The following is a 27,508-nucleotide window of genomic DNA, read 5'->3' as shown; positions in this document are numbered from 1 at the left end:
GCAGCCTAATTTGCCACAAAGAAGTCTTGTAAGAGATACATTGTGGGATTTCTCTACAGAGACAGTTGATGGGCTGGCACTAGCTGTCCATAAAACCAAAAAATGTTTTTCTACCATGTTAACTAATACCTAGCAAAATCCTGGTGTTGACAAAACATTTGCAGAATATTACGAGAGAGTTTAATATTTACTTCTGCTTTCTAATACATGTTAATACTGCAATTATATGTTACAGTTGGTAATTTTGCCATGTACGAGTGAACTAGTCTGTGTAGCCGAGTAGGTTACAAAGCCTAGTCTACAAACCAACAGACAGAATGAACCTTTTAGTGTGTATATGTAAATCACAGAATAGTCGAGGCTGGAAGGGACCTTTGGAGACATCTAGTTCAATCTCCCTGCTCAAGCAGGGTCAGCCACAGCAGGACTGTGTCCAGCCAGATTTTGAATATCTCCAAGGATGGAGACTCCACAGCTTCTCTGGACAACCTGTGCCAGTGTTCAAACTCATAGTATAAAAGTTTTTTCCTTATGTTCAGATGGAATTCCCTGTGTTTCCATTTATGCCCACTGCCTCTTGTCCTGTGTCACAGTGTTCTAATAAACAGTACTAAAATGTTATACAAATATATGTACACACCACAACTAATAAATATAATTGTGAGTCAAACCCACATTCAGTGTCCACCTATCCGTGCCAACTGACACCAGAGGACCATTCAAAGGTGAAGATGTCAGCCTCACTCTTGGCTCTTCTAAGTGGCTGTTCTCATTAGAAAGGGACACCACATAAACTTTACAATTATCACTTTAAACAGGGGAAGGGGCACGAAAATACAATCCTGCTATTTGCCTTTTTTCTGGTAGCATTAATATGTTGTTCAGCTGAGGTGGCTAAGCTGTTTAGAACTATGTCATCATACCATCTGCAAAAGGTGTATAGGCAGATTTGCTTGTTTTTTTTCCATGAGATTCACATAACATTAACAGCCAGCCATGACCATTAATGAGTCTATGTCTCAACATGCAAAAGAAGCATTTTTAAAATCTCAGTTGCTTAAGTTTTGTTGATATAAATTCACTCCACAGTTTCAATCAGATACTTCTGATCCTCACTTTCTGTTCTCAACTGTTATGTAAAATAGTTGCCTCCCTTCACTAGGGCCTTTCTACAGCTATTAATATTCAATTACAGTCTTCCAGAAGAAATAAAAGCTCTATTCTCTGCACTTTACCCATCTGAATTTATAAGCTGCTGCACATATCCAAATTTAGAAAAAATAAATTAAAGTAAGGAACGCACAAAAGAAAAACAACCAGCTCATATACTACAACACAGTGAGACTGGAAAGAATCATAACAATGCATCTGGCCAGCCCTTCCTCCTTTCAATGTCAGGATATGAGGCCTGATCAGCTGGACCAATTTAGCCCAATCCAAGCCATAAATCCTCTGTGAATCATGCCTGTGTTATGATGTTGGAGAGCAGTGCGGTGTGACCACTGACAAGCCCAGGCATGCAGGGCTGGCTGGAGCACCGACTACAACCACAGCAGAGTGCAGCTAATAATAACCACCACCAGGAGCAGGGCTAGGCAGGAAGGAGACCAGGGCCACTCAGTGCAATCCAGCACTCTGAAATACAATCCCAGATCACTAAGAATTTGCTGAATCAGCTGAAACAAACTGAGAGGCCGGGGAATGCTTACCTTCACATGTTTTGCTGTCTCTAAGAACATAACCGCTGTAGCATGAACAACGGTAGCTGCCTATCTTGTTGAGGCAGATCTGGTTACAGCCACCATGTTGCACACTGCATTCATCAATATCTACATCAAAAGAAAGTGTTACAGTCAGCTTTTCAGCTCTGTAAATAATCTGGAGAGTGGCAATGGGATAGGAATTGGGAAGGAAAAAGTCCAGACAAGAAACATTATTACATCTGCAACATAACAATATAAAAAAGTACAAAGATTTCATTCAATCACTGCAAGTATGTTAGTTCATTTAATAATAAAAAGGTCAAAGAGGTAATTGAACTGAGAATCTCCCTCACAATTATGAGCATGTAGAAGAGTATTTTTAGTCACTGTGGAGGTGAAGAGGAGGAGCCCATCTGCAAAAGCAGACCTCTCGCTTTTCTAGAGAAAGAGATATTATAACTAACTTTTAAAATCCTACCAAGACCAGTAAGCTTGGGATGAAAGCTTTGAATAAAACAAGAACAAAATATCCCTACTACTGCAGAGCTCATCAGAACATAAAAACAATAAATTCACAGGTACTGAGCACTGTGAGTGAAACTGCTCCACTGAAATTAACAGTAAAAGTCTGTTAAATTCAGTAGAGCCTGGATTTCACCCTCTGTGAGCCCTACCTGGTCATTTTATCCTGCTTGTATATGGGAAACTAGAGTTAGCTAATTGGTAGAACAGCAAATTTCATGGCATTTTATAAGAAAAAGAGGGGACATACTTCAGACTGATCAGTTGCTGAGCTCTCAGAGCTGTTCGTATACTGATCAGCCAACTATCACAAATGCCTAAATAAGCTGCTTGAGAGTGATCCCATCATTTTCCCACAATTTCACAGCAGAAATACAGGTTTTGGTTCTCCTGCTGTCTTGGTTGCCACAATCCTGGACTGGCTGAACATGATTTCTGGCAATTACTTAGTTCTGGCAGGCAGAACAGCAGTAGCCCTGGTAGGAAGCCTTGCACACAGAAAAACAGAAAATACTAAACAAGAGGAAGAACTTCAATAATCCATAAAGGACACAAAGTCCTCTTGGGCCCAGAAACTTCTCACACAAATGAGTAGTTTCTGCCTGAAATCCCTTTGGAATCAATGGGAGCATGCAGTAATATATAACTGGACTTGGAATAAGGCCTTACTAGCAAGGAGGCTTTAACATACTAATTTTGTCCATTTGGGCGTCAACAACGTCAGAACCCAACTGTCTGCTAAAAGTTACTGTTCCATTGCAGTGGTGTCAGAAAGGAGCATGGGCCAGCTTCTCAGGCTCTGCAATGTGTAATCTGTTACATCAGGGTTAGCAGTAGCAGTTGAAGAAATTACCTTTGAAAAGTCAGTACATCTTAATTTCTACTGTCCCTTTCAGAGGGGTGGGACAGAGAGTTGGGGCATAACTTCTTAGATCGCCTCAGCAAAAACAGGCTGAGATGCATGAAGTTTATTTTTTTTTAAGTTGACATTACATAGTTATATGATGCTCAGAAGGGTAAAAAATATGAGCATTGTGTAATCCAGATTCAATACCATGACTTTTGAATTGTTCAGCACAGTATCAGTGATCATTTAAAAATACAGCAAAAATAATACATCTTTGTGACCAGTATCAAAGATAACAAAATCTCAATTACCTTTTTCACATGTTTTTCCCTGCCAGCCAGGTTTGCATTCACAATAGAAGTCTCCCTTAAGATCTTCGCATCTGACAGTCCCCTCTTTGTGACAAGGATCAGGAGAACACTGGTTTGGCAAATCTGATTTAAATAAGCAATAAAAAAAAGAAACAAAACAGAGTAATACATTGAAGTCACTGACAGCCAGATGTCCCACTCTTTTGTTAAAGTCAAGACACTTAAACAGTAATGGAATCACTATCAAAAATACTCATACCTGGCAAAACTGGGAGCTAATTCATCGTACTCACATGCTGAACAAGCTATGCCAAGAATGTGGCACAGTACATGTGCTGGAATCCACATCATTACAAAAGGGAGTGAACTACTACACCCTATTTGAAGGGAACATCCTGAAAACAACTCAAAGCAGCTAATTTTTAAGAAAATGAAACTCTCTCCAGTTTTGAAGAAAATAGAAAGAAGCCAGCAATTCAGTACTCAAGGAAGGATGGATATTCTTTTCAATTACTCTTGGTAGTTTAGCTGAGGATCTCATCAGGGTCGATAGGTTTGCTGTTAGCAAAGGGCTGTATTTGATATTTTTGACAGAGCTGTCCATGTAGTCATTTCTGGTATGTAGAATGAAAATAAAAAAGAAATACCAATGTGTTAACAGCATAAGAATCAAACAACTAGACCAGTTTACAGACAGCACAAGGCCCCTACTGGGCCAACAGAGAGTAAATTCCAGTGGCACAGAGGTTCTGCCACTGATTTTTAAGCCAAGTTCCAAAAGGTGGCAATGGGCATTCTCCATGGGAAGGGACAACCCATGCCTCCTTCATCTTCACTGTGAACTTTGGTGCCCCAGATCAGCAATAGTATAGTGCAAGAGAGTAGTCACTGGATTTGGGGAATGGTTGGGGGAACAAACATCAAACTATTATGTAACTGCTCAGAGAGTAGAATTTACGCATCCAACTCTAGAGACAGTGTTTTGCAGAGATAGTCAAATGAAGGATCAGGGAATACCCTCTTCTCCATAAAAAAAAAAAAAAAGAGTTGGTAGCTATCATGTTGTTTGCTGCTATACAGGTGTGGGGTTCAGGAAAGAGAGGGGGCTTTCTGCAGGCCTTCTATATTTGGGGGAACTTTAATCACAGTCCATTCTGCCACAAATGTCAACTTATACAAAACATGGTAACATACTGCTAAGTGTTACTTTTCACTGACTTCCTCTTCACATCAGGATGGGTTTAGGGTTTCTTTGCTAGTAATTTCACATCTCAACTTAGCCCCCTACATTCATTTAATTTGTGAAGGCTCTGATCAGGTTCAAATGGTTCTCAGTGCACACCAGCATACAGGATGCACTGAAGGAGGAAGTCCTAAGACATAAACACATGATGCCCAGGCTTCTCTTCTAATAAACACACCTGGCAGTTTATTTTGCCTGGCCAACTATGTTGGAGTGGGGATGGCACAGCCACAAAGCAATGATTCTACCCAGTCCTTTTGGTGCATCATACAGGAGCTGTTGCAGCTGCTGCAGCTAGCAGTCTTTGGAGAAAGAATTATGATGATTAACAATGCCTTCTCCAATCCTACAATCTCGGCAATACATCCTTACAAATCAGCAGAACCCCAGTTCAGTCCAGAAGGAGTCCAAAAGGAGGAGTTTACAAAAAATGATCAGACAGGTAAAGTCAGAGCCCTTGATTAGCAACAGTCCTATGCATCAGACCAAGAACTACGTTCCCTGCTCAGACAAAATATACTGATTTAAATGATAAAATAATCACAGACTTCTGACTCATTCCTGCTGTAAAATGATCAGAGAAACTAATACAGTATAAAACACTATACAGTCAAAACAATATTTAAAAGATGTTATTAATGTATGTGCAACATTGGCAGCCTTATGTACTTACACTGGCAACTTTATGCACTTCTTTCATATTGCTAAGTATTGACTAATTATTAGTCGCATTATAAAGGAAAAACTGAAAACTTACCCAGAAATACACCACATTTTTTGCTCATAGCAAATCAAAATCACTGCAAGGATACCTAGATGAAGTATCACAGGCCACACTTGCTGCAGGCAGAAGGTGCTCAGTGGATACACACTAAGTGAGCAGCAGGAAGGATGCCTTTTCATACAGTGGTTCTGCTGAAACCAGCACTCAGTTCACACTCCTAATTACTTTCTGAAACATGATTTGTGAACTGATGGGCATATGGGGCAGCAGGGAGGTGTGCAAGGAGAGGAATTGTTTTTAGCTTAGCAGCCTAGTCAGATTTCTCAGATTAAGAAAAGTTAAGACCTGAATTAACTCCTACTTTTGTCAGGATTATATTATTTCTACATTTCTCTTAACTTCCTCTATGTGACCCTGAAAGTCACCTTCATGACAGGCTGCTTTGAAAAAACTTTAACATTTCTGTGAGTGCAGAGAGAAGCAACTTCCTTTGATGCACTTACATAGTGCTTACAGTACTATTGCTTGCAGTTACTGATTTAGATGTGAACATGAAAAACATTTCTAGATAGCAGTGCCACCTAAGACTGGTGCTACGTTAGGCATAAAAATAAGGCAAGAGAATATATGGTAACATTGTATAGCATTTGTATTATAGTTATCAGGAAAAAAAACAGTCAAGAATCTCAGGCTGCACTGTACATTTCTTGCTAATGCAACCCACAGTGGATGGCTCTTTCTCAATCACATGAACCTATGCTGTTTGTCATCCTTGCAGCCATGAATTACCTGAAGACTCAAGTTAGCAGTACAGAGTGCTGCAGTTTATCCAGCCTACCACGGAGTATCACAATAAACAATATGAAAGTTTTGTTTACACCTTTCTCTGTAGGGTATTTAATTGAGCTTCTAACATGAGGACTGTCTAGTGCAAGTTCAACAATTATCACAAACACACTTGTCCACTATGAGTATGTTTTTAATAAAGACCTCATTGTTTTTCTAAAGAGGACTAACGGGTGACAGAAATCAATGGATGATTCGCAATGGCTATCAATGAATATGGTGGGCTAAGTCAAGGAGGGCAAAGCAGGAAGAGAAGAAAGGAGCTCTATAAAAGGTCATAAAAGATAACATCTCCACAAGTGAAAGAAATTGCATTTCTAGTTGTGATTTCATCCACCTCAGCCAAAACACAGGATGGTTCCAGCTCCTCTCACACTTCAGGTTTTTGTCTTCTGTATCTAGCACAGCTTCAACCTCTAGCTAGTGCTATGCCACAGGGAAGATCCTGAGCCTCAGCAAAATATTCTATTGTGGGCAAGGGAAGATGGAACTAGAGGGCTGCTCAGGAATGGAATTTGACCAGCACCCTGCCAAAGAAATATGTATTTTCAGTATCTTGTCTTGATGCTCAAAAACTAATGCCTGAGAAAACTCTGTAGGAAAAGCATGGATACACAATTCTTACTAAAAGCCCCACAGAAATAACTATCCACTCACCATGAACAAGGCCTAATTATCTTCCTTCCCCACCATTCCAGCTGTGCAGAGTTGGGGCAAAGCCACAGACAAGGCAGAAGACTGGCCACACAAAAGAAAACACAGCTATGTGGGCTGTCTATAACATGCACCTGCCAGCGTATCTCCAGAAATATCTCTGCTCAGTTGAGACAACACAGGGGGGTTGGGGAAGGAGTAGTGGTGGAGATAAGCCGAGGAAGGCCAGGTCTGATCGGCGTGTTTCTTTTTTTAGACAGTCCACAATTTGTATACAGTAAATAATGATTTATGTACACTAAACCAAGCCTTTTTTGGAGCAGCACAAACTAAGCCTCCCAGACATGGAAATGTTTTCAAAGTCACTCAGTAGCCAAAACAAGTCAACAGGGTCATGTACAACTTATCTGATGGATCCTCAGGCCTCTGATTCTTTTCCTCAGACTGCATCCTTATGTGTCTTGCAGAGCGAGATGGAAAAAAAATATTGCCCAGCAGAATACTACCCTATCACAAACCATGATAGATGGCAGGAATAACCACAGGCATTTCTACTGCATCAACACAATGCTAATGGTTTGCTCCTCTCACCATGGGAGTTTAACAATATGGGAGGCAGCCTTACACTCTCCTGGTGGCTTCACAACTGTGTAATTCCACCAGCTGCACTAAAGTTGCTCTGATTTACACCACTGTAAGAGAAAATGTAGCTTTTGTTTCCATTCATTTACATGACAGTAAAAGCACTAAAAATAATAAAAAATGTGACATGCATGGATATAGCTCATAAATGCAGACAAGAGAATTGGACTATCAGATCCATTTTGAAGTTTGTACGGGAACAAGATTTTACCTGAACACACTGCTGCTTCTAGTTCATTACTCTGTATTGTGAATTTATTTTTTGATATTCACGAACAGGGCAAATTAAAACTTCACTGGAAAAACAGTGGGTTGTGAAGATTACAACACTCACTATTAAAAAAAACAGACACACAACGTAAGGACCCTATTGTGTTTTTTAAGGCCACATGCAATTTTATTTCAAAAAAATCCTGTAGAACTTATCAAGCTCTCTCAGAACCAAATCCCTAACTTCCATCTGGCCTACAGCATCTCTTTTAGAAAAAGATCCAGATCCGCAGACCAAAACATAGGCATCTATGTCTAAAGCGGGTGTCTAAACTCTCACTGCAGTCAGTGGAGATCTAGTCAGTACAATAAATAGGGTCCATAAGGCGATTCAGTTCTCCCTAAAGCAGATACAACTCGATAAACTGAATCACTCCAGAACCCACTGAATACAGACTAGCTCTCCATTGATTGTAACGGGACCTACTTCTCATGCAGGCATTTGCATCTAGATATCTGAATCTGGAGCTGAATCCTACGCGCAACCCTGACTTAAAGACCTTATGAAAAAGAGAATTCTCAAATTCCTCACTAAGCTCTCTGATCAACATCATGGTTAAAATTTGTACCTTATTTCCAGTATAAACTTGGCTCATATCACCCTCCAGTCCTTGGATTCTGCTATGTCTTTGTATGCCACATTAAGAAAGTCTTCTACTACCTTGTTTTGAGAGGAGAAGGAGACTCTTAAGAAATATAAAACTTAAATGAGTCTTGCAGGTACAGCCCCACAGAGCTACATAGCCTTTTGGCAGGATCTGTAAAAAATTAAGGGACACTCAGGAATTGGTTAAGCACAAAGTTTGAAATTCTTTCAAGCACACTTCAGGCTGCTTCTCCTTTACTTCTCCTGTGAACTAACAACAGCTAGCCAAAACTCAGCCATTTAAAAATATTTTCATATTTTAATGGGAGAAAATAGTCATTTTATTGCCAAACCACTGCATCTGCAATGGGCCAAATTCCTAAAAACTATTATTCAGCTTTTATTTTTTTCAGTACACAGAGAACACCATTACCCATTAGACTTGCATTTCTAAAACACTGATTAGCTATTCGGAGCAAGTGTTTCCAGTTGATACCACCATTTTTCAGCAGCAACTCACACCTCTTTGCCATGCCACATCCACAGGCAAAAGGAAGCATTCAGGCTCACTTCCCACTTTGAAGTAGCTTGCATACCACAGCTGACACAAGTACCACAGGTCTGAGAATTCCCAGTTCAGAGGACTCTAACATCTGTAAGTGATATTTCTGCATTATGAGGGCAAGTCTTGACATTCTGCTTATTAACCTTGGAATTCACTCTTCAAATGAAGGTTGCTGTAATGTAGTTTAAACATGAAAGCATGACTAATCCTCATCCTGTTTTGGTAGCACTGGTGTGAACACATGACTAATCAAACTTGATCATGGTAAGATATTGAGCCAGAGGGGTAAAAATGAAAAAAAATATATATATATACACATGATTTTTTCCCCCCATTTTAACTGATCTGCTCCTAGAACATATTTAGCGTCTTTAATAACATCTTTAATAACAGAAATGTTTATGAAGCTTTTTATCTTTAGCACTGCTAAGCTTCAAGAAGGAACTGCAAAGGTATTAAAAGAGTTAACTAAATTCTGATCTCTAGTGTTAGTGATGAACAAATACCCCTCCCCCTTCTACACAGACATCAGACTGACTTTCAAAGTGATTATAAGCTGAATTTTTAAAGGTGGTAATATTGAAACCATGATCACATGATAGGTTAACCTGACCTCCTTACAGAAAGCTGTCAAAATCCTGCACAAACCTGGGTATAACTATAAGCTTTTTTTAAGGTTACTTAACAGGGCAAGCTGAAGTTAGCATTCAAGAAAAAATAAAATGAAGGATCAAGTATGTTGTACAACCTTTTGGTAAAACCTATTCCTTGTCCCTCTTGCTTCTCAGATCATTCAGACCTTAGGAAAGTGGTGGGAAAGAAATGCCTTACATCCTAAAATACCAAATCACTGAAAGAAGACAGATAGAAGACAATACGTTCTAAAAAGGACAAAGTCTTGTTATGTTGCTCAGCTAGATAGGACAAGTAACATGGAGTCTTGAGCACAGAGAACAGGAAGGACAGTACTAAAATACTATGAAAAATGGAAATGACTGAGGTGGTTCCACTACTTCAAATAGAATGACAGATACATTTAACTACAATATACAATACAAAAATGCTTACTATGAACGCATGTAAGGAAATCTGTCCTTCTTGAATGCAGTGACCCATATCTCTGAATACAAGCTGAAGAACAGAAAATGAAATTATTATTATTATTATTATTATGATTACATGGCAGCTGTTTAAAGCATATAAACTGACACCTGGCCTGCTGATGTTTCATTAAGCAAAGTTTTGGAGACTGGGTGCAAAACCTCTGCAATATCATAGTCTCCCAGATGCCTTAAAATTCATCAGCTCATATAAAGTTTTAGCTCTGACATACAGTAGAATTATAAGCCGTCCAGAGAGCACAATCATTTTACCAGATGCTACTATGATTCTAAAAGCGTGTTAGTAGCTACTCAAATTTGACCCACAAAATAGCAACAATCTCTTTTAAATCTAAAAAGCACATGGAGTTTTCTAAAATTGTTGACATTTGCGATCTTAAGTCCTACATATTAAACACAAATAGAAAACTATGGTGGCATGACAGTGATATAGTCAATACAATAAGCCAATGGATCAATCATCAGTAAAAGTATTTTTTAATAAGGAGATTAGTCAATAGCTCAGCTGATTACAAAGGGAAAAAGGTAGAAGACTTCATATTGTCCACAAATGCTGCAAGCTACAGATATAAATGCAACATTAATACACATTTTAACATGCAGAAAACATATAACGAATCTCTGTGTGAAAATCTATGCATAAGTAAAAAAAACACACCTCAAAATCACATACGGAATATACAGTCTATTTTAGAAGTTAGAAATGCATTTTTATTGCAATTTTCATCACATTCCTTAGAAGAGACTTTAGCTGTAACAAGCTCCAGTATTAGGCACCACACATTGGCACTGCCACATACCAGCACTGCCACAAAGGGAAAGTAAGAGCTGCAACTCACCCAAGTATCTCGGGTAAAAATATTCCTGTAGGAGAAAAAAAAACACAAAGATTTACTGGAATAATATTTGTTTCTGTTGTTATTCTATTAATATTTAACAGCTGTTGTTAGTTTGGTGGTCTTCCACAGTGGCTGTGTAAGAAGATTCAAACACAGAAATCTTAATTGCTTTGATTCAGAGCTGGAGGACACACAATATTGCAGATGCACTCGGTCTCATGAGAGAGGAAAGTTAACATTTGCTCCAATCTCAATATGCATTTTTTTGACAGCTGACCTGTCAAGTGGCACTGGCAGTGACCGAGCATGAAGCCACTTACCCACTATCCAAGAGGTAAAGGTGCTGATCATGGTATGAGGTAGAGGAAGGAAGAGGAATCTAGGGACACAAAACTAGAGGGAAAGTACAGAATCACTTAGTTACCTAGTGCCTCCTTGGAGTTCTTCTACTGATGCAGAACACTGGCAGCACCATAACCACTAAACTAGAAGGTGACATTTTGCTTTTGTAACAACGAGCACGCTACAACTCTAATAGTACCCACTGCCATACTGCCCACTACCTCACATTATGAACACCGCCCATCCAAAGAAGGGAATACTGAGAGCTTGCAAGCGAGCGGAAAGCAGAGATCATCATAGCTGCTTGTTTCAGAAAGGTCTAACTATATCTTAAAACAGTTTTATATGGGCAAAAATTGCCTGAGAAAGATTAAAAGTGCAGTTTCACAACCACCTTCCCTTGATCTAAAACTGAACTGAAAAAGGCATTCCCACCCTTTTCATGGTCCACAGCCACTCATTACTGTTTCCCGCCTTGGGTCAACACAGTGTAGCCATATGGTCAGACCAACAGTTTGCTGATACGATATGGATCTAATCTTTCACACTAGAAAAATCTTCAGCCAGGTGAGATCTTGCCAGCTGCACGTTGCTTGCACCAACACAGAAAAAGGCCAGGAAAATGCATGAAAGGGTGGGAGATTGGCCTAAACTGACCATTAAAGCACATTCTTAAAAAAAAAAACCAACGTGTGCAATGAGGGAAAACTTGTGGATTGTATCAGTGCCTAACTTTTCTGTTAAATTAAACCATTTCTCAACTAATTATGAAAGTTTATGCATACTATAATTCTCTTCCGCACAACATGAGCAATTCCTACATAATAGCATATCTGCAATGAGATTGGGATGGTAAATACCCTGTCTTCCACAAAATTAATTTGGGCTGTATAACGTGCAAGATTAGAAACTATGTCTTATTACAAATGTGTGAATAAGCTCACATAGGATACAGACATGTGCATACCACACAGACAAGCACACACTATGAGTCAATTCACCCTGGACTGTCTAATGCAATCAACCGGTTGACAAGGTCATACAACCTAAAATAGTTTTGCATTGCTGTCATTCTCCAGAAAAAAATCAATTGCTTTTGGCAAATATGCTCCAGTAACTGAAATTCACCATGTAAACATTCAGCATAAATCATGACAGCTACAATAAAAAGAAGCTGAAGATGTAGTTCACACTTAACCAAATTTTCAGTTCTGACAAGAGGGCAATAGGCTTACTATTTCTGGAGATTGAGTTTTGTCATGTCTTTTTGGGTTAACAACTGACTGAGGAGCAAAGAACTTGTGAAGGTCCCCCTCAACTTTTTTTTTTTTTTTTTTAGTTCTAGCTTTGGAAAGGATAAGGCAAAAAAAACATCAAAATAAAAGTAAATCTAAACAGTCTGAGTACTCAAATGAATATCCAGCTGTGCTATAACCACAATCTGAACTTCAGCCAGCACTTAAGGAGAAAAAGATAGCTGCACGTGATGAAATATTCCAAAGGTTTTTTTTTTCATTATTTCCCCTTCATTCAATATATGTCCCAAAAATGTGCGGATGTATTTAACTACCAATACCAGGCTAATCCAAACACTGCAAGAACAACTTTTTCTGCACTGAAAGGTCAAGAAACAGGAGCTTTTATATTCATGGCTGCCAACCTAATTGCTCAAAGTTGATGATAGCAAAGACATAAAACTCCATTTTCTCTTTTACCTGTGATGAAGGAGCTGAGTGCTAGAAAAATTGTATAAGTTTATTTTTAAATGAACAATTAAGGTAATTAGCTATTTTGGTTGCATGCACAAACGGCCTTCTAAACACAAACTCGGGGTATAACACCTATAATGCCAGTTTACGGAGTCAGCCAACAGAACACCCATAGTGCCTCTGCTATTACTCCTGACTTGCTCAAAGAGCAGGAGAGTGAAACTCCAAGACACTGTACCACCATGAGCTTCATTTCATGAGGTAGGTAACGGAGCAATTTAAACAAGAGACTATTAACGTAAATTTTAAAACAAAACACAGTAATCACAGGTTCTAACATTATTCACTGTTGTATGATAAACTTTTCACTTTTCTCCCTTACCAATTTTCATTACAACAGGCTTCTAAAACTATAATGCCAACATATTTCCATTTAGCCAAACAGATTAATCAAGAATGAAGATGAAATATCTCTGGTTTTCTTGAGAAAAGGAACTTGATTAAAGTCAAAGTAGCAGCCACTTTTCAAAAAACACTGATCAGAAGTTTACCCAGTTAGAAATTCAAGTTGCACCTAGGCTGCACAGAAAGATAGCCAGACATGCATGATTTCCAGTGTGAGCACTCAACCCTACAATGCCTTTTTGCAGATTTCTGTGCATTACTAAGTCTTAATGACACATAGATCTCGGGGAAGATGAAACCTCAGCCCTATACAGGATCAGGTCCTTATTAAAAGTCTCAGACTTGTCTTCCTTCTATCAGAAGTCTTCCATCCCATTTTCAGGATCCAACAAAAATGCCAACAGAAATGCTTTGAGGCTTGCTAACAAAAAGGTCAGAACATCAAAAAGCATGGCAAAATATTCAGTTACTATTTTGCTCATTTCTCACCTAGTCACCTTAAACTTCAGGCTGTGAACCCTTCGCCTTTAGATTTACTATCATAATCACTGCTGGAAATAAAAGTACAAGAAACTGGCTTTTTTGATAAAAAGCTATAAATGAATATGTATTGGACATAAACATCTTCTAGACAGGCTCTTGTAGACACTGATGTCACCAAACTTTATAATCGTTCCATCCAGCAATAACAGCTTAGAGCAAATGAGGAGGACAAATACGCTGTAGCCTAGACCTGACAGGAGCACCAACCTCCACCAGAAAGCAGCCTTCAAGAGAACTGATTTGGACAATCTGAACCTCTCTGTCTGCTCCTATCAAAATAACTTTAAAGCATTTCCATCTCTGCTTCTTGTGACTCAGCACACCTTCTCTCTGCCTGGTTCCCACGTATCAACCAGCATGACTGTGTGATGTCAGAAGTCTCAGTTTTCATCAGGCATCAGGAAACCAGAAGACTACAGACCTGCATGCACTTTAAGTTACATACAATGTGGCAAATGCCATCAGAAGTACAACTCAGTGGAGAACTCAGGAAGAGAAGGACAAATAGGAGAGACCAGGAAGTGCCTTGCATCTACAAGTCTCCACCCTTCCAGTGAAGTGGAAAATATGGCATGAGGCCAGTCCCTCCAGACAGGTCCTTGCTTGCTTCTTTCAGCTCAGTTCAAGAGACCTTTTTTTTGCTGTCCAGGAGACAGAACTGTCCTTTTAACAGAGAAGATTTAAGGCATTACAACTGCCATCCCTTCCACACAGACACACATGCTAGGTGAGTCTTTTGATGCATTAAATAAAATTACTGGGTTTCCAGCATTCAACAGAGCAAGATCTAAGAGTACTTGCTTTTATCTCAGCAAGAAAAACAAAACACTTTTTCAGGAGGTTAAGGAGTTTCTCTCCCACCTCCACCCACAGCTCATTCCTACCCCTTAGAACACAGTCATTACAAAACTTTGTGTGGATATCTAAAACGAAGAGAGAGCTTAAGTTTAAAAGTGTCATAAAAAACAAAACGAAACAAACAAAAAAAACCCAGTCCCCCAGGCTGTGGGTTTTGGATTTGTTTATTCTTTCAAACATGAATGGTTGAGTGAGCCAGTTAAGAATAATTTCTGTGGAGGCACCCCCATGATACCCCATATTGACACAACAGAGGAGGACAGAAACATAAAGGTAAGAATGCACGACAGGGCTGTAGAGTTGAAGGGGCAGAAGTTCTTACACCAACTTCCCTGCCAGAGGAAATGTATCATGTAACTACACTCGCAATCTATTCTAAACTCTATGGCCAAGCTCACCCTCAGTGGTACAATCCAGAAATTAGTGAAATTATACTGAGTATGCATTTGTTCTGCCACATTTTCAGAGAAGATGGAAGAAAACCAAATCAGGCCAGTCCTAACATGAGTCACTGTATATAAATAGCCCTTGTAAAAACATAACAAAGACCCTGTCTACACTAGGAAAATGTTCTCACTGTTGCTTAAAGTGATTGGCAACACTAGAAACCTCAGCCAAAAGGGTCTGCCAACTGCTTCTGTTTGTTTTGCTTGAGTACCAGGTCAGGTAATCCTGATCAGCACTGAATCTAATCAACATCTTGTTTGAGCTCTACTGACAGCTGATAAAAAATGTAATCTATGCAAGGGCTGCCATACCGCTAACACCAGAGGATCTAATAGACTTGTATTAGTAACAGTAATTTCTAAAAAGTATTTTCTTAGTGCAGACAGGCTACTCAGTCTCTGACAACACCCAAGTTGATAGTGTTACAAAAACAAAACCAACAAACACCCCATCGTAGCACACACTTTCAGGCCTTCTTCAGACACTATGGAGAGGCATAAACGGGCACAAGTCCAACTAACTTTGCCTTTGCAGCTCTGCTTTAGAAATAGAACAGTTCCCTCCAGAAATAAAATACAGAAACACAAAGCTTGTGTCAGAGCACAGGGCTTTCCCTACTAGTAAAAATTTCATTTGCCTTCAGCACAATTGCTGCTTCTGTAGATCCACAGCGTCTGCAGAGTAACTCATAATTGATGTATATGTCAATTTGTTACTTATTACAGTGGAGTGACAACTCCCACATGATGCTCTTTTCTCATAGACACACAATGACTCTCCCTTTTCCTCTTTCCTTAGGGACTGAATGTTCATTTTAGGCATAGCATGACCTTGTTAACAAATACACTTCATGTTTCCACGCTGCAGGCCTGCCCTATCCTAGCAAAGAAATAGCTACTACTGATCTTAATTGGCTGTAACTTACTATTTGATTTGGGTTGTTTAACTGTTATCCTTTGGGAATGCAAGTCACATTAACGCTCAAGAGCTTTCTATCCTTTTTTTTTAAACTCGGCCCAAGGCTTTTCATGCACTGCAAGTCTCATTTTGAATGATTAGGCCTTCCTCCCATACAATGTTCTTAAATAGTCCTACAATTCAGAATTTTAAACCTATCGTTATAGAAGTTCCGCTCAACTCAATGCAGAGTTTCTTGCACAAGCTTCGCTTCTCCTCGTGAGGATTTCTACAGTGCCAAGTTTGTTTGCTTCCTGTTTTGTTTAGGGGCAATGTGCACCCACAAGCAAAGAGCAAACAGAATTTCTCCCCATAATTTGGCAAGTGGGGCTTTCGATAACTGAGCAGACCATGTCAATATCCAACAGCAGCCTTGAAGTCTCATCTCCTACCACCAAAGTCATAGTTGTTTTGGGTAGTATCTGGACTTTGTGTCCATTTGCAGAGTATCCATTTCACACGGTCTAGCTACTCTGATGCACACAGACTATGACTGAGTTGCTTTCACTGAGTTGTTGATCTTTCCAAATGCTACAATCTTTGCTAGAAGATGCATTTAAAAATCACCCTTTATAGCAGTTGTTCCCCTGTTTCATGAAGACTAGGCATCTCCACAGAATCCTGAAGACTGAAAACAGAAGTAATTATCATTGTAGCTCTCCTCACCCTCTGAGAGGCTGGACTATTTCCCAACAGCATATTGAGTGTCATTTCATCAAAAAATTTTGCACTGAGATGAGAAAAACCCACCAGAAATTACAGTGCACAATTAGGGGGAAAATGTAATGAAAGGAAAGAGGAAAAAAACATGTTCTTGTATGTCATGGCTGAGCAAAACACAGATACTTTACATTTGCGAAGACACAGGGAGCACAGAGAGCTGGTTTCTGTATGCAGTCCAAGGCAGGACTTGATTGGACAATAACAATATGAAATGGATGTAACTGATGCTGAGGCGCAAATATTCCAACAAAAATCACTTGTAGTGTGATCCCAATGAGCTGGTTGCATGTTTTTAAGTTATGCTTATCCAATCCATTTACAAGTGCCTTGAGGTTTCCTCCATTGCTTCAAGATTTAAAGGCTACTTTTCCTCCTGTATTAATCTGCATTTTGAAAAGAGGATCCCAGTCTGATGTCATATCTTCACTCGATGTTGCTTGCTTGACTCCTTACTGGCTGCAATAGTTGCAATACTGCAAGTGCAATTAAACTAACACTTGCTGAGAAATTTCAGGTATATTAAGCAAAACTGTATCTGAAATACACCTAGTTATGCTAGGTGTAAGAGGCTATCTTCCTCCAATCTCATACATTGTGTCATTACTTTTTGCACTTATTTAGGCCATATTTAAACAGATTGTATATCCCATCTAATGCAATTTAAATGTTTGTGATTTCTCTCATAGGTTAACAATTTATCCACTTAAGTGAAGAAAGATTTTATCTTTCCCTTGATAATTTGTAAATTGTTTCTGACAATTTTGTGAAGACTTTTTTTTTTTTTTTTTAAGAACTCATAGTCACAATATTCAGCAATTTTAAGACATTGCTAGATTTCGCCTCAGGGTGGATAGATAAGAGAAGAACAGGGCAGTGATATGAGAGACAACACTAGGACCTTGTGACAGAATCTGATCTTAAAATTCTGGTCCACTATTTTAGTAACAAAGTAACTTTTGCTTTTCTGTTACTATCCTGAACAGTTTCTGGAATTGAACTAGGACTCACTGTTCCAGGAGTGAGCCAAATGCAGTAGCTCCCCAGATGCACGTGATTTTGTACAGTGCCACAATGACCATTCTCCTTTTATCTTATTTATGCGTCCTTCTGTCCTGGCAGGTGGCACAAAAGGACACAGAGTGAAGACAACATCAACTCTTGCCCCCCTTCCTGGGTCTCCTCCTTACTTCCCAACTTTAGTCTTCCACTGCTTTCCACTGCTGATACTCAACAGAAGAGGGAAAAAATCCAAAACAACAATTAAAAAGGCAAGTTCACAACCTGCATGCATGCTGGCTGTTTAGAGAGCCTCTAGAACCACAAGTCATAACAAAATAGTGATAAGGGTAGAAATATGGAAGGGAGACTTGCTCCGAAGCTCCAATCAGATTCTCTAAACCTTGCTTCTTCATTCATTTCTTCAGCAGCCTGAGCTGTGACAATGCTTTTTGCTTCTCCCTTTGCACCTGGCCTTTCCACCCCATCCACATTCCTTTCTTTCCACTGTGCTGGCACAACCCTTTGTAAAGCTGTGTAGCAAACTGAATAGGGGAACTGATCCAGCTGCAGAACAATCATTTTTCTCATTGGGTTACTTTTCCTTTAGATCAGTTCCTTAAATAAGTCCATGCGGTTGCACAAACTGCTGTGCAGGCAGGGTTAAGAGAAGAAGCCGGGGGTTTGCTTAAACCAGCTAGATCAACCCAGCTTCCAAATGTGAAAGCAAAGCTGGAAAAGTAACATGAGTGGGGAAGTAAACTGGAAGAATCTCTTCCCACTCTTTCCACTGCTTCTGTTTTCAAATTGCCAAGGTTTTGGTCATTTAGCACTCACTGAACTACTTCACTGGGAACTGAAGTAAGAGACAATGAACATTTTTCTGCTTCTTTTGTAGTTGTCCTGCCCCATTATTTTCTCCTCTTCAAAGCCCAGTGTTGTGTCCCACAATCCCCAGAGCAGCAGTGCTGTCCGTACTTTCCTCATTAGGTCTCTTCTTGGTTTCTTCCAAAACTCTGATGCGGGTTCCACCCTTGTTCTTCAGACCTATTTAAAAGTAATTGCTAGTAATTCATTAAGTTCATTTAAGAGCTTGGAGTGCACACGAACCACAACTGCCAATTTATACAGATTCAGTGTTTCCCTTACCTGATTCTCAAGCAGCTGTAATAACAAAGTGTGTATTAATTCCCAACAGGCTGCTGCCTCTCTTTTTTTTTTTTTTTTTTTAATTTAAAACAAAACAAAATGAGCCCATAACCACAAAACTGTTTTTTTAATTGGCTTTTTTTCTCTCTCACATATTTATTAAAACCTATTGTATTCCTCTAAAAACTCTGACTTACACTCACTTATTCTACTTTTTCCATTGTCTTCCTCCTTGACCCAAACCTGTATAATCCCCCTGCTTCAATTCACCATTTTTTCCATCCTCTCTTTGAACAGCCCCTCCATGCAACATTAGCCACTTTTGTTTTCTAACGTTCCCTCCCTCCTGCCCCTTCGGAAGAGTAGTGTGTTGTATTTTCACAATGTGATGTTTCATTATTTCCAGCTCTATTCTTAACTGTTGAGCTAAATTCACAGAAGTGAAAACAGATAAAGATCAAGTGGGCATGAGTCCAACAGTTGATGGAGCTGGAGGTGGTGGAGCAGATGGAGCAGAGCTGATGGAGCTTCTACCAGCAGCAAACTTTGCTCACCCTTTTCAATAACATGCGATAATGCAGCATTTAGCTAATAAATGTAGAACCTGCCTTCTAAGGCAGGCAGGAGTATTTCTGTTGCTCTCCTACTATTGAACTCCACAACCACAAGCAAAGGCTGTGTCTATATCACCAAGCAGATAGATGCATCCTGCTTCTCCCAGATCAGGGGGACCCACTGGAGTTTGGAATGACTCACTCCCATCCTGCATTTGCTTTATAAGAAACTAGGGGAAAGGGGGAGTAAGGGAAAGAAGAATCTGGTGCACAACCAGATCTCATTTCAACACAGAACTGGGATGCCACTGTGGCATATTCAACCTTTTCTAGTTTCTTCTTCTCCCCTTCAAGCCATTTCTGGACAAAAATCTAAATTTCCCCATGTTTCCTTTCTTAAAATCTACCAAGCAAGTATCACTGCGCCTGGGAATACATTTTTTTCATATACTGTGTTCAAGAAGGTTAAATCATCAGCACAGGGTTCTCCAAAAACTCTCTCTCTCTCGGATGAATTCTACACCAACAAGAAGAGATGTAACAACTGTAAATACAGTCCTTCCTCAATACTGTGCCAAAATGCCATGACAAATGGATACATTGAGAAGGCTTTTCACAGCAAATATAACAAGATTTTTTCCTGGATCTAGATAGGAATGTTCTATACAGGGATGATGACATCTGAATTTAAAGATGATATCAGTATTATGCACGTCTAGGCTACACTACATTCACTACATTACTCAAATTTTATACTTCTCAACTCTCCCACTTACCTTTCTTTCTCTCCTCCTCCTACATGCCTTCATGCTATTGTTATTTGTATTTACAAATGTGTATCTACATCACTATTCTTAGAAATATGACCTAAATATTGTCTGCCAAGCATCCTTCCTAAAAGATGGGAGTAAGGTTTGGATGATGCTGATCTGTACATGCAGCTTATCCGTATTTTATCAAGAGCACATCATGTAATGAAACAAATAAAGAAATAAAAACAATGAGCCAATCAAACTGACCATTATCATTCCCTACACATTGCTTCAGCTACATTTCAGAGATTCTTGATAAGCTCAGGCTAGAAGAAAGAATGCTGACATTGCTGGATGTCCTGTTGATATCAATAATTTTCAAGACCTGACTGCATAAAGCCCTGAGTAGCCTAATCTGGTCTCACTGTTGGCCCTGCTATGAGCAGGAGGTTGGATTACAGACCACTTGAGTCTCTTCCAGCCTGAGTTATTCTGGTATTCCATGCCAGCTTTCTGCATATCTAACAAAACGTAAGTTTTAATATCAGTTTGGATACAAGTCCCTCAAAAAAGCAATAGAACTTATCACATGTATACCTGTGAATCAGATGTTCATCCTGTACACATATGAACAACGACTAGCTTTCCATGATACACTATTGTGGGACAAGTCCATAAATAATAAACAGAGATGGCTAGGCCCTTCACTTAGTGTAAGCTGACATGCTTCAGCATTTTTGGCATGGCCTAACAGCTTTCAAAGAACTTCAGCAGGGCAATTTCAAAGGTGCACTGCAGAATGACTAGCATTTCTCCATCAGTAACAACAGCAAACATGATGAGTAGTGACAAGCAGCTACTGTACCAACAAGCAGTAACACCAAAAGATGAGAATAAGAGGCTACATTCAAACACCTTCACTATGTTGAGACCTTCGAAATAGAGAAACTCCTTGTACAAGGAGACTTTTGCATTACATTTAAGTGAAATCCAATGTTTCCAAGGACACCAGCAACTACTTTCCCTTCTGCCCTTTGTTTTACATTCTTGGATAACCACATTTTTAGAGCAGGTAAACCAAATTCCCGACCAGTTTATCAGTCAGTTAACAAGCTATAATACCCTGACTGCATACCAAACTCAAATATTTGTGCAGTACTGCCTTTTATAAGGCCTCATCAACATTTTAAATAATATAACATTCTTATCTCTATATCCAAGATATTTTGCAGCTTCACCCCATCTATCACACCTGACATATCTTCTAATAAATTTTATTTAGAAACAGTCCTCATACCTCCCTTGAATATGCCTTCCATCCTTATTTCCCCACCCACCCATCATTATTATCCATTCATTTTTCTGTTGAGTACCTGTAGCATAAATGAAATTATAATACAGGAACCATCCCAAATTCTGCAACAGTATTTAAGGATGTTATAAGCAACTTCATGGAAAAGATAGGCTGCAAGACTCATTAGCCTAGGCTCACACTTTTTTTTACCATGTATAGTCATACAAATAGCACAGACTGGCTTGGTTTTTTGGTGTTTTTCTTTTCTTAGGAAGCAGAACAAAACTCAATCTGAAAATATTTCAATTGATCTTCCTTCCTGCAGTCTGGGCTAGCTGATATTTTCCGTAACATAAAAGACAAAAGCTGCATTAGCCTGCAAATGAATGGCTATTTAGCCCCACCTAGTACCCTATTATTAGCAGTTGATGTAAGTAATCACACATGTGGCAACACCCACATTCAGGTTTCAGAGAATGTGTATCTTCTGCTGACTGCTTGCAGCTGTTTCTTTGAAAAGCTGATCAGTGAAACAATGGAAGAGGTACAAGACATTTCATTTCTATTTAATGGCCTGTCATAGGTACCTTTCCATAAAATATTATTCTTGACTAGATATTATAATTGGCTGGATTAAGCTATGGTTTTACCTGGCCAGCACCACACAAGTTACAGTACGGCCTTGCTTCATCTTACCTAAACTTCTGGAGCTGTCTGATTAAACCAGTTAATATAATTCTATATCACACCTTTAGGTCAGAGTCTAGGTTAGGCCTTAAAATTCTCTTCACACAACCACAGGAGAATTAAGAACAGGAAGGTTTCTAAGGAAGACTCATACATTTCAGTAGATCATCTGATGGAGACAGGGGGTCAGGGAAGAGATACAAAGCTTTTGTGCTCACATCACAAAATGTCCTTTTGTGAAGACTAACAGAGAAGCAGCAAACTATTAACTGATCTTTAACCTTCAATTATCAAGGCTGCAGGAACATTGCACCCATAGCACAGAAGAAGTAAACATCCAAATGGCTACGTTCATGCTCATCTGGAGCTTTAAAGCGTAAAACTCTGAAGACATGCAGACAAACCTGACAACACAGATCAGCACTGCACTGATGTGTTCCTTGCAGCTTGCATATTATGAAGTTAGGGCTCAGTGCAAGGCAAAAAGTGCTACAGCTGTTTCTTGCTGATATGGCCAAAGTAGCTAATCTCTGTGAGCAGATCCAATAGGCAGAGACAAAAATTGCTGCCTTCCTAAAGACCAGTAAAACTTCGACAGTAATCTGTACATTTCCCCAATTAATAAAAATCCTCACTTTACCAACATGGTCCAGCTGCAATCTGAGGATGTGCTGAAGCGTGACTGCAGTTACTGCAACTCCTCAAACTGCTAGGCGTTGTTTTTCAACAGTTTTCATCTTTCCTGAGTCAAGTTTCTCTCAGCTAGCTTCCTTCGTCTTTCAGTCAACAGGACAGGATGTACAATCCAGCATCAGTGAAATGACAATGTGATAACTTCCTAGTGTTTAAGAAACACTTTGGTTACCTTAGGTGCATATTAAGGAGACGTGAAAAAATCAAATCAGATGAAAATGCTAGATGAGGAAAATACATATACTGCCATAAAAGTAGACATCTGTACCTTACAAAGCACTGAAGGCTTCTAATATATACAGTAATAACAGCCCACATATATGACCTCTGTCATTAGACATTAGAAAACTGCTCCTGAACAGCAACTGCTACCTTCATGCCACACACTGATTTGAAGCTGGATAGGCAGGGTCATAAATCCACCTGATAGGAGGTGCCATGACATAGTTGCTTTCCAGTAAAATTCAAACAAAGTAACAGCAAGGAGCAGGGCATATTGCACGGAGCAAATACTTTCACAGTTCTTTGGAATTTTGTGTCTCAGGAGAGAAGGTAGGATCTTATGCCACTGCAGACCTAGAAGCATTTTAAAACATTGTACTTTGATATAGAAGTATATGTAAAAAAAGCAAGAGGGCAGTGACATTGAAAGCTGATCTAGCTTTAACGATGATCCTTCAGAGGATTTCAGAACTAGAGAGAGGCCTAACAACAGCAATGAAGGAAATGCACAAAAAAATTAAAATCCTTTGCAATGACAAAAGGTTTATACTTAAAACATGCTTTAATGACATGACATGGCTGGATCTTATAGAATTTATATTACACACAAAAAGATTTTAAAACTCAAATGATTTCAATATTTTCATTACAGTAAGAGAACTATACATTTTTTCCAATGCACAGAATAACTGCCAAATATTGTTAAAAACTTGTGCACACATTCACACAGTCTACCATCTTCTAAACTGATCTATCAATGCATCCTACATTACTCACCTTTAGCAACTTTCTTGGTCAGAAGCCAGTTAGCAAAACTGGTGACCTTGGATCACCTTCTTTCCAGAATGCTACAAAATCACATTTGGGATTCTTCCTGCATCACTGCTATATAATGAGTATTTGTACCAAATTTAAAGATGTCATTCAATGTGAATATGGAAATAGGTGTGTCAGCCAGAGTCACCCCCATTATGATCATCCGTATTCTGTATTAACTCAGTTGTACAGGACACTGACATACACTGCTGTAATCAGATGTGACTGCGTGTATATATGCAGGAGGTGTATTATTAAACATTGCCTGTGCAAGAGCTCCATGGTAAACTCTAAACTGAGGATGCTCAAAAAGAAAAGCCAACATCAGAATTTCTTTGCTGTACTTACTACTAGTGCTTTGTAACAACAGTCTATTGCAGTGTATATCCAGTGCTCTGAATTTGCTAATGAAGTACACATGTCAAGACTTGTTTGACTGAAACATAAAACATCTCAAGAGAGTCCCTCCCTCGCTGCTTGTGTGCATCTATCTGTATATACGTATGTATACATGCATACACAAATATACACACACACTCTCTCCTATTTTCTCCCTAATGCATCACACAATTAAGAGGAACACACTGTGCAATATCAAGCTTCAATTTGAACACCAGGATATCCACTTCCCGCTGTTACATCACTGCCAGATAATCTCTGCAATGAGAACAGCCTATTCAAAACATCATACAGAGGAGGTGCAAAGTAACTGGAAGAGTAAGCCAAGCTTAGGAAAGCAACACAACTGCATCCACATACCGTTCAAACACAGAAGAAGATTGAAGAGAAAGTCATCCATGAGAAGACTGAAAAGACTGAAATTCAATTCTTTACGCAGTCTGCAGGCTGTAACTGTGAATCCACACTGACTTCTAGAAATGCATCAGTGCTGTATTTCTAGACATGTGCTTTCCTCTTTTCTAAGTGACAGGTCCTGAAACTAAATCACTGATTCCAAAATGCTAACCAAGGTGAATATGACCTGAAATGATTAAAGTATGTTTCTGATATGCTTCTTCTGAGAAACTTGTATTCTGACATACTGCTTTGGGACAGCATTAAAGGGATTTTAAATACATCTGGGATGGGAGGGTGAAGGAAAGAGGGAGAGTAAGGTGTCCAGACAGACAGGCCATAACATTGTGCCATGGATTTACACCACAGGTGAACAAGGCACTTCAATTCTTTTGAGACAACAGTCACGCCAAACATTGTCAGCCAGGGCCATTTACCCAGACCATCCTCACTGTGGTGTTTTTTAGCCGGACGGCACTGACGCAGCCCTTGCTCAGGCTAAGTGCTAGTTATGCTGTGTGGCTTCAAGTTATTTACCTAATGCTTCCTCCTCCTCCAAGCAGCTTCTCGAGCTGTGCAGGCATCTGGCACCCACTCTGGCCACCAGAGCAGGCAGGGAAGAAGAGAGGGCAGAGCCAGACAACAAACCGAAACCTCAGCGGCGGCTCCGTCCCCTTACCGTCTCGGGGTCATTTTCAAACACCTCCCGGGCCTCCTCCTTGCTGCAGTGCTCCTCCACGCACTCCCTCTCCAGGTGCCCTTGCTTGGTCTCCTCGAAGATCTGGTAGGCTCGGCGCTGCCTCTGCCGCAGGAACTGGGCAGCCTCCGGGGCGCGCAGCAGCACGGCTGAGCCGCCGACCGCCGGGCCAGGGAGGAAGGAGGAGGAGGAGAGCAGGAGGAAGGGGAGGCAGCGGTGAACGGCCGAGCCCAGGGCAGCCCGGCGGCGCGTCTGACCCGGCGGGCTCCCCGCAGCGGCGCGCCCCCGCCCCCCCCCCCCCCGCGCACCAACGGTCGCCCCGAGCGGCCGCCAACGGTCACCCCCACCCCGCCGCCCCCCGGCCTACCCGCCCGCGACCCCGCGGCGAGGCGCCCCACGACCCAGCCGGGAAGCCGTGCGCGTCCCCCCGCCAGCCCAGCGCACGCCGGCACCTTCCCCAGCCCCCCGCCGCCCCCCGCGTCGCTGCCGGGACGGAGGCGGTGGGAGATGCTCCGCGGGGCGCGCGCGTGCGAGGGGCGGCGGCGGGGCGCTGCCCCCCCCCGAAGTACTCACTCTGCGAGGAGTCCGCCGCCAGCAGGACGAGCAGCAGGGCGGCCCCGAGGGGCGCCGCGGGCTGCGGCATGATGCGGCGGCGGCTGGGGCCGGGCCGGGCCGTGGCGGAGCGCGGCGCGGCGCAGCGGGGCGGGCAGCGCGGCGCGGGCGGGGAGCGCGCAGCCACTGTGGGAGCGCGGAGCCCGGCGAGCCCAGCAGGGGAGCCGCGCTCCGCTCGCCCAATCGCTCGCGGAGTCACCGCAGGGGCCGCGGCGCAGGGACACACCTAGCGGCGGGGCGCGGGCCCAAAGCCCCCGGCCTGGGCGCCTCCCCGCCGCCCCCAGCCGCCCTACCTGTGCGCTGGCCCCGCTCGGGGAGGCGGCGGGAGGGCCGGTCCGTGACACCCCCCCGCCTCGGGGGGGAGCCGCGTTGGCGTCTCCATCCCTCCGCTAGCTCTGCAGCGGGGAAGCTGGCATCCAACCCAGCTCACTTCTGCTTAAAATAAGGGACTTGGATCCCCCCCCCCCCGCATGCATGTTTTCTTCACAACTAAAATTTCAGTTGATAGTAGTATTTTAGGGTAAACTCTTAAGGAAGGGAAAGGATATGGTTTATACCAGTAAGCCGCATGCCATTCTGCACTGTCCCTTGCCCATATCCTTGGTGACACGAGATATGTCCGATGTAGGAAACCTGCTACCTGTAACCACAGCAGCAGGGGCAAAGCTCTGAGCTGCGTTCAGACTCCTTACTGCCACCAGCTCAAAGCCGCCGCTGTTACCTGCAGATCACCCTGCAGACAGGTAAATGTGACAGGTAACTCGGGTAATACCAAAGTTGTTCTTCCAGATACCTGTAATGGCATAGCTTATGTGAAAAAAAAAGTTGTCTAATATAATTTTGGTATTGTGTTTTGTTTTGTTTTGTTTTAGTATTTAGATTGTATATATCTAGTACGGGCTTTGTGTAACAACAATAAGTTACCATATACATAACTAATGTAAATAGTATATTATGTATAATTCACATAACTGACATGAAAACATCAGCAGCAGCCCACTGGTTCAAAATCAGAGGTTCCTAGGCTTGGATTCTGGGCTTGGCAAGGCTGACAGCAGACAGATAGGTAAGGGATATAAGAGCATATAAAACAGTATGGGAGGGGTCTTTTCTTTCCATATTCAGCTTCTGAAGTGCAGTGGAGGAGCGCCCTCAGATAAAAATGGTGTCTGCTATCATGGCGCAATGTGCCACTCATCCATGAATTTGTCATTTTGAACTACTTGTACTTCTGGTCTCCATGTGTGGCAGTGAGGTCCAGAATGCGTGCAAAGTCTAGACAGAAACTTTTTCCTGCCAGTTTTAAACCCAATGCCTAGTAATTTTATAGGATATCCTGAATTTCTGTCTTCTAAGAAACAGTGAGTTGTCATATCCTATTTGT

The 27,508-nt window shown here is 41.0% G+C and overlaps 1 protein-coding gene across 4 annotated transcripts in view; it reads right to left on the bottom strand.

Moving 5' to 3' along the window:
- The window catches only part of GAS6 (growth arrest specific 6), a 52,420-nt gene extending 26,242 nt beyond the window's left edge, over positions 1-26,178 (bottom strand). For 3 of the 4 annotated variants that reach the window (XM_067295482.1, XM_067295488.1, XM_067295493.1), the window contains exons 1-6: positions 26,086-26,178; positions 25,495-25,661; positions 10,874-10,898; positions 9,982-10,044; positions 3,384-3,506; positions 1,710-1,829 (exon numbers count right to left, since the gene is read on the bottom strand). In XM_067295482.1, coding sequence (XP_067151583.1) covers positions 1,710-1,829; positions 3,384-3,506; positions 9,982-10,044; positions 10,874-10,898; positions 25,495-25,661; positions 26,086-26,155 — 568 coding nt within the window. In that variant the 5' untranslated portion in view covers positions 26,156-26,178. Of the gene's footprint in view, positions 1-1,709; positions 1,830-3,383; positions 3,507-9,981; positions 10,045-10,873; positions 10,899-22,929; positions 23,099-25,494; positions 25,662-26,085 lie in introns of those variants that run through there. The other variant, XM_013954179.2, reaches the window with a different exon arrangement.
- Between the last annotated feature and the right edge of the window lie 1,330 nt (positions 26,179-27,508).

The sequence above is a fragment of the Apteryx mantelli genome, chromosome 1, assembly GCF_036417845.1.
Source record: "Apteryx mantelli isolate bAptMan1 chromosome 1, bAptMan1.hap1, whole genome shotgun sequence".
Taxonomy (NCBI): Eukaryota; Metazoa; Chordata; class Aves; order Apterygiformes; family Apterygidae; genus Apteryx; species Apteryx mantelli.
The sequence above is the reverse complement of the archived record's forward strand: the minus strand, read 5'-3'. Positions and strand labels throughout refer to the sequence as shown.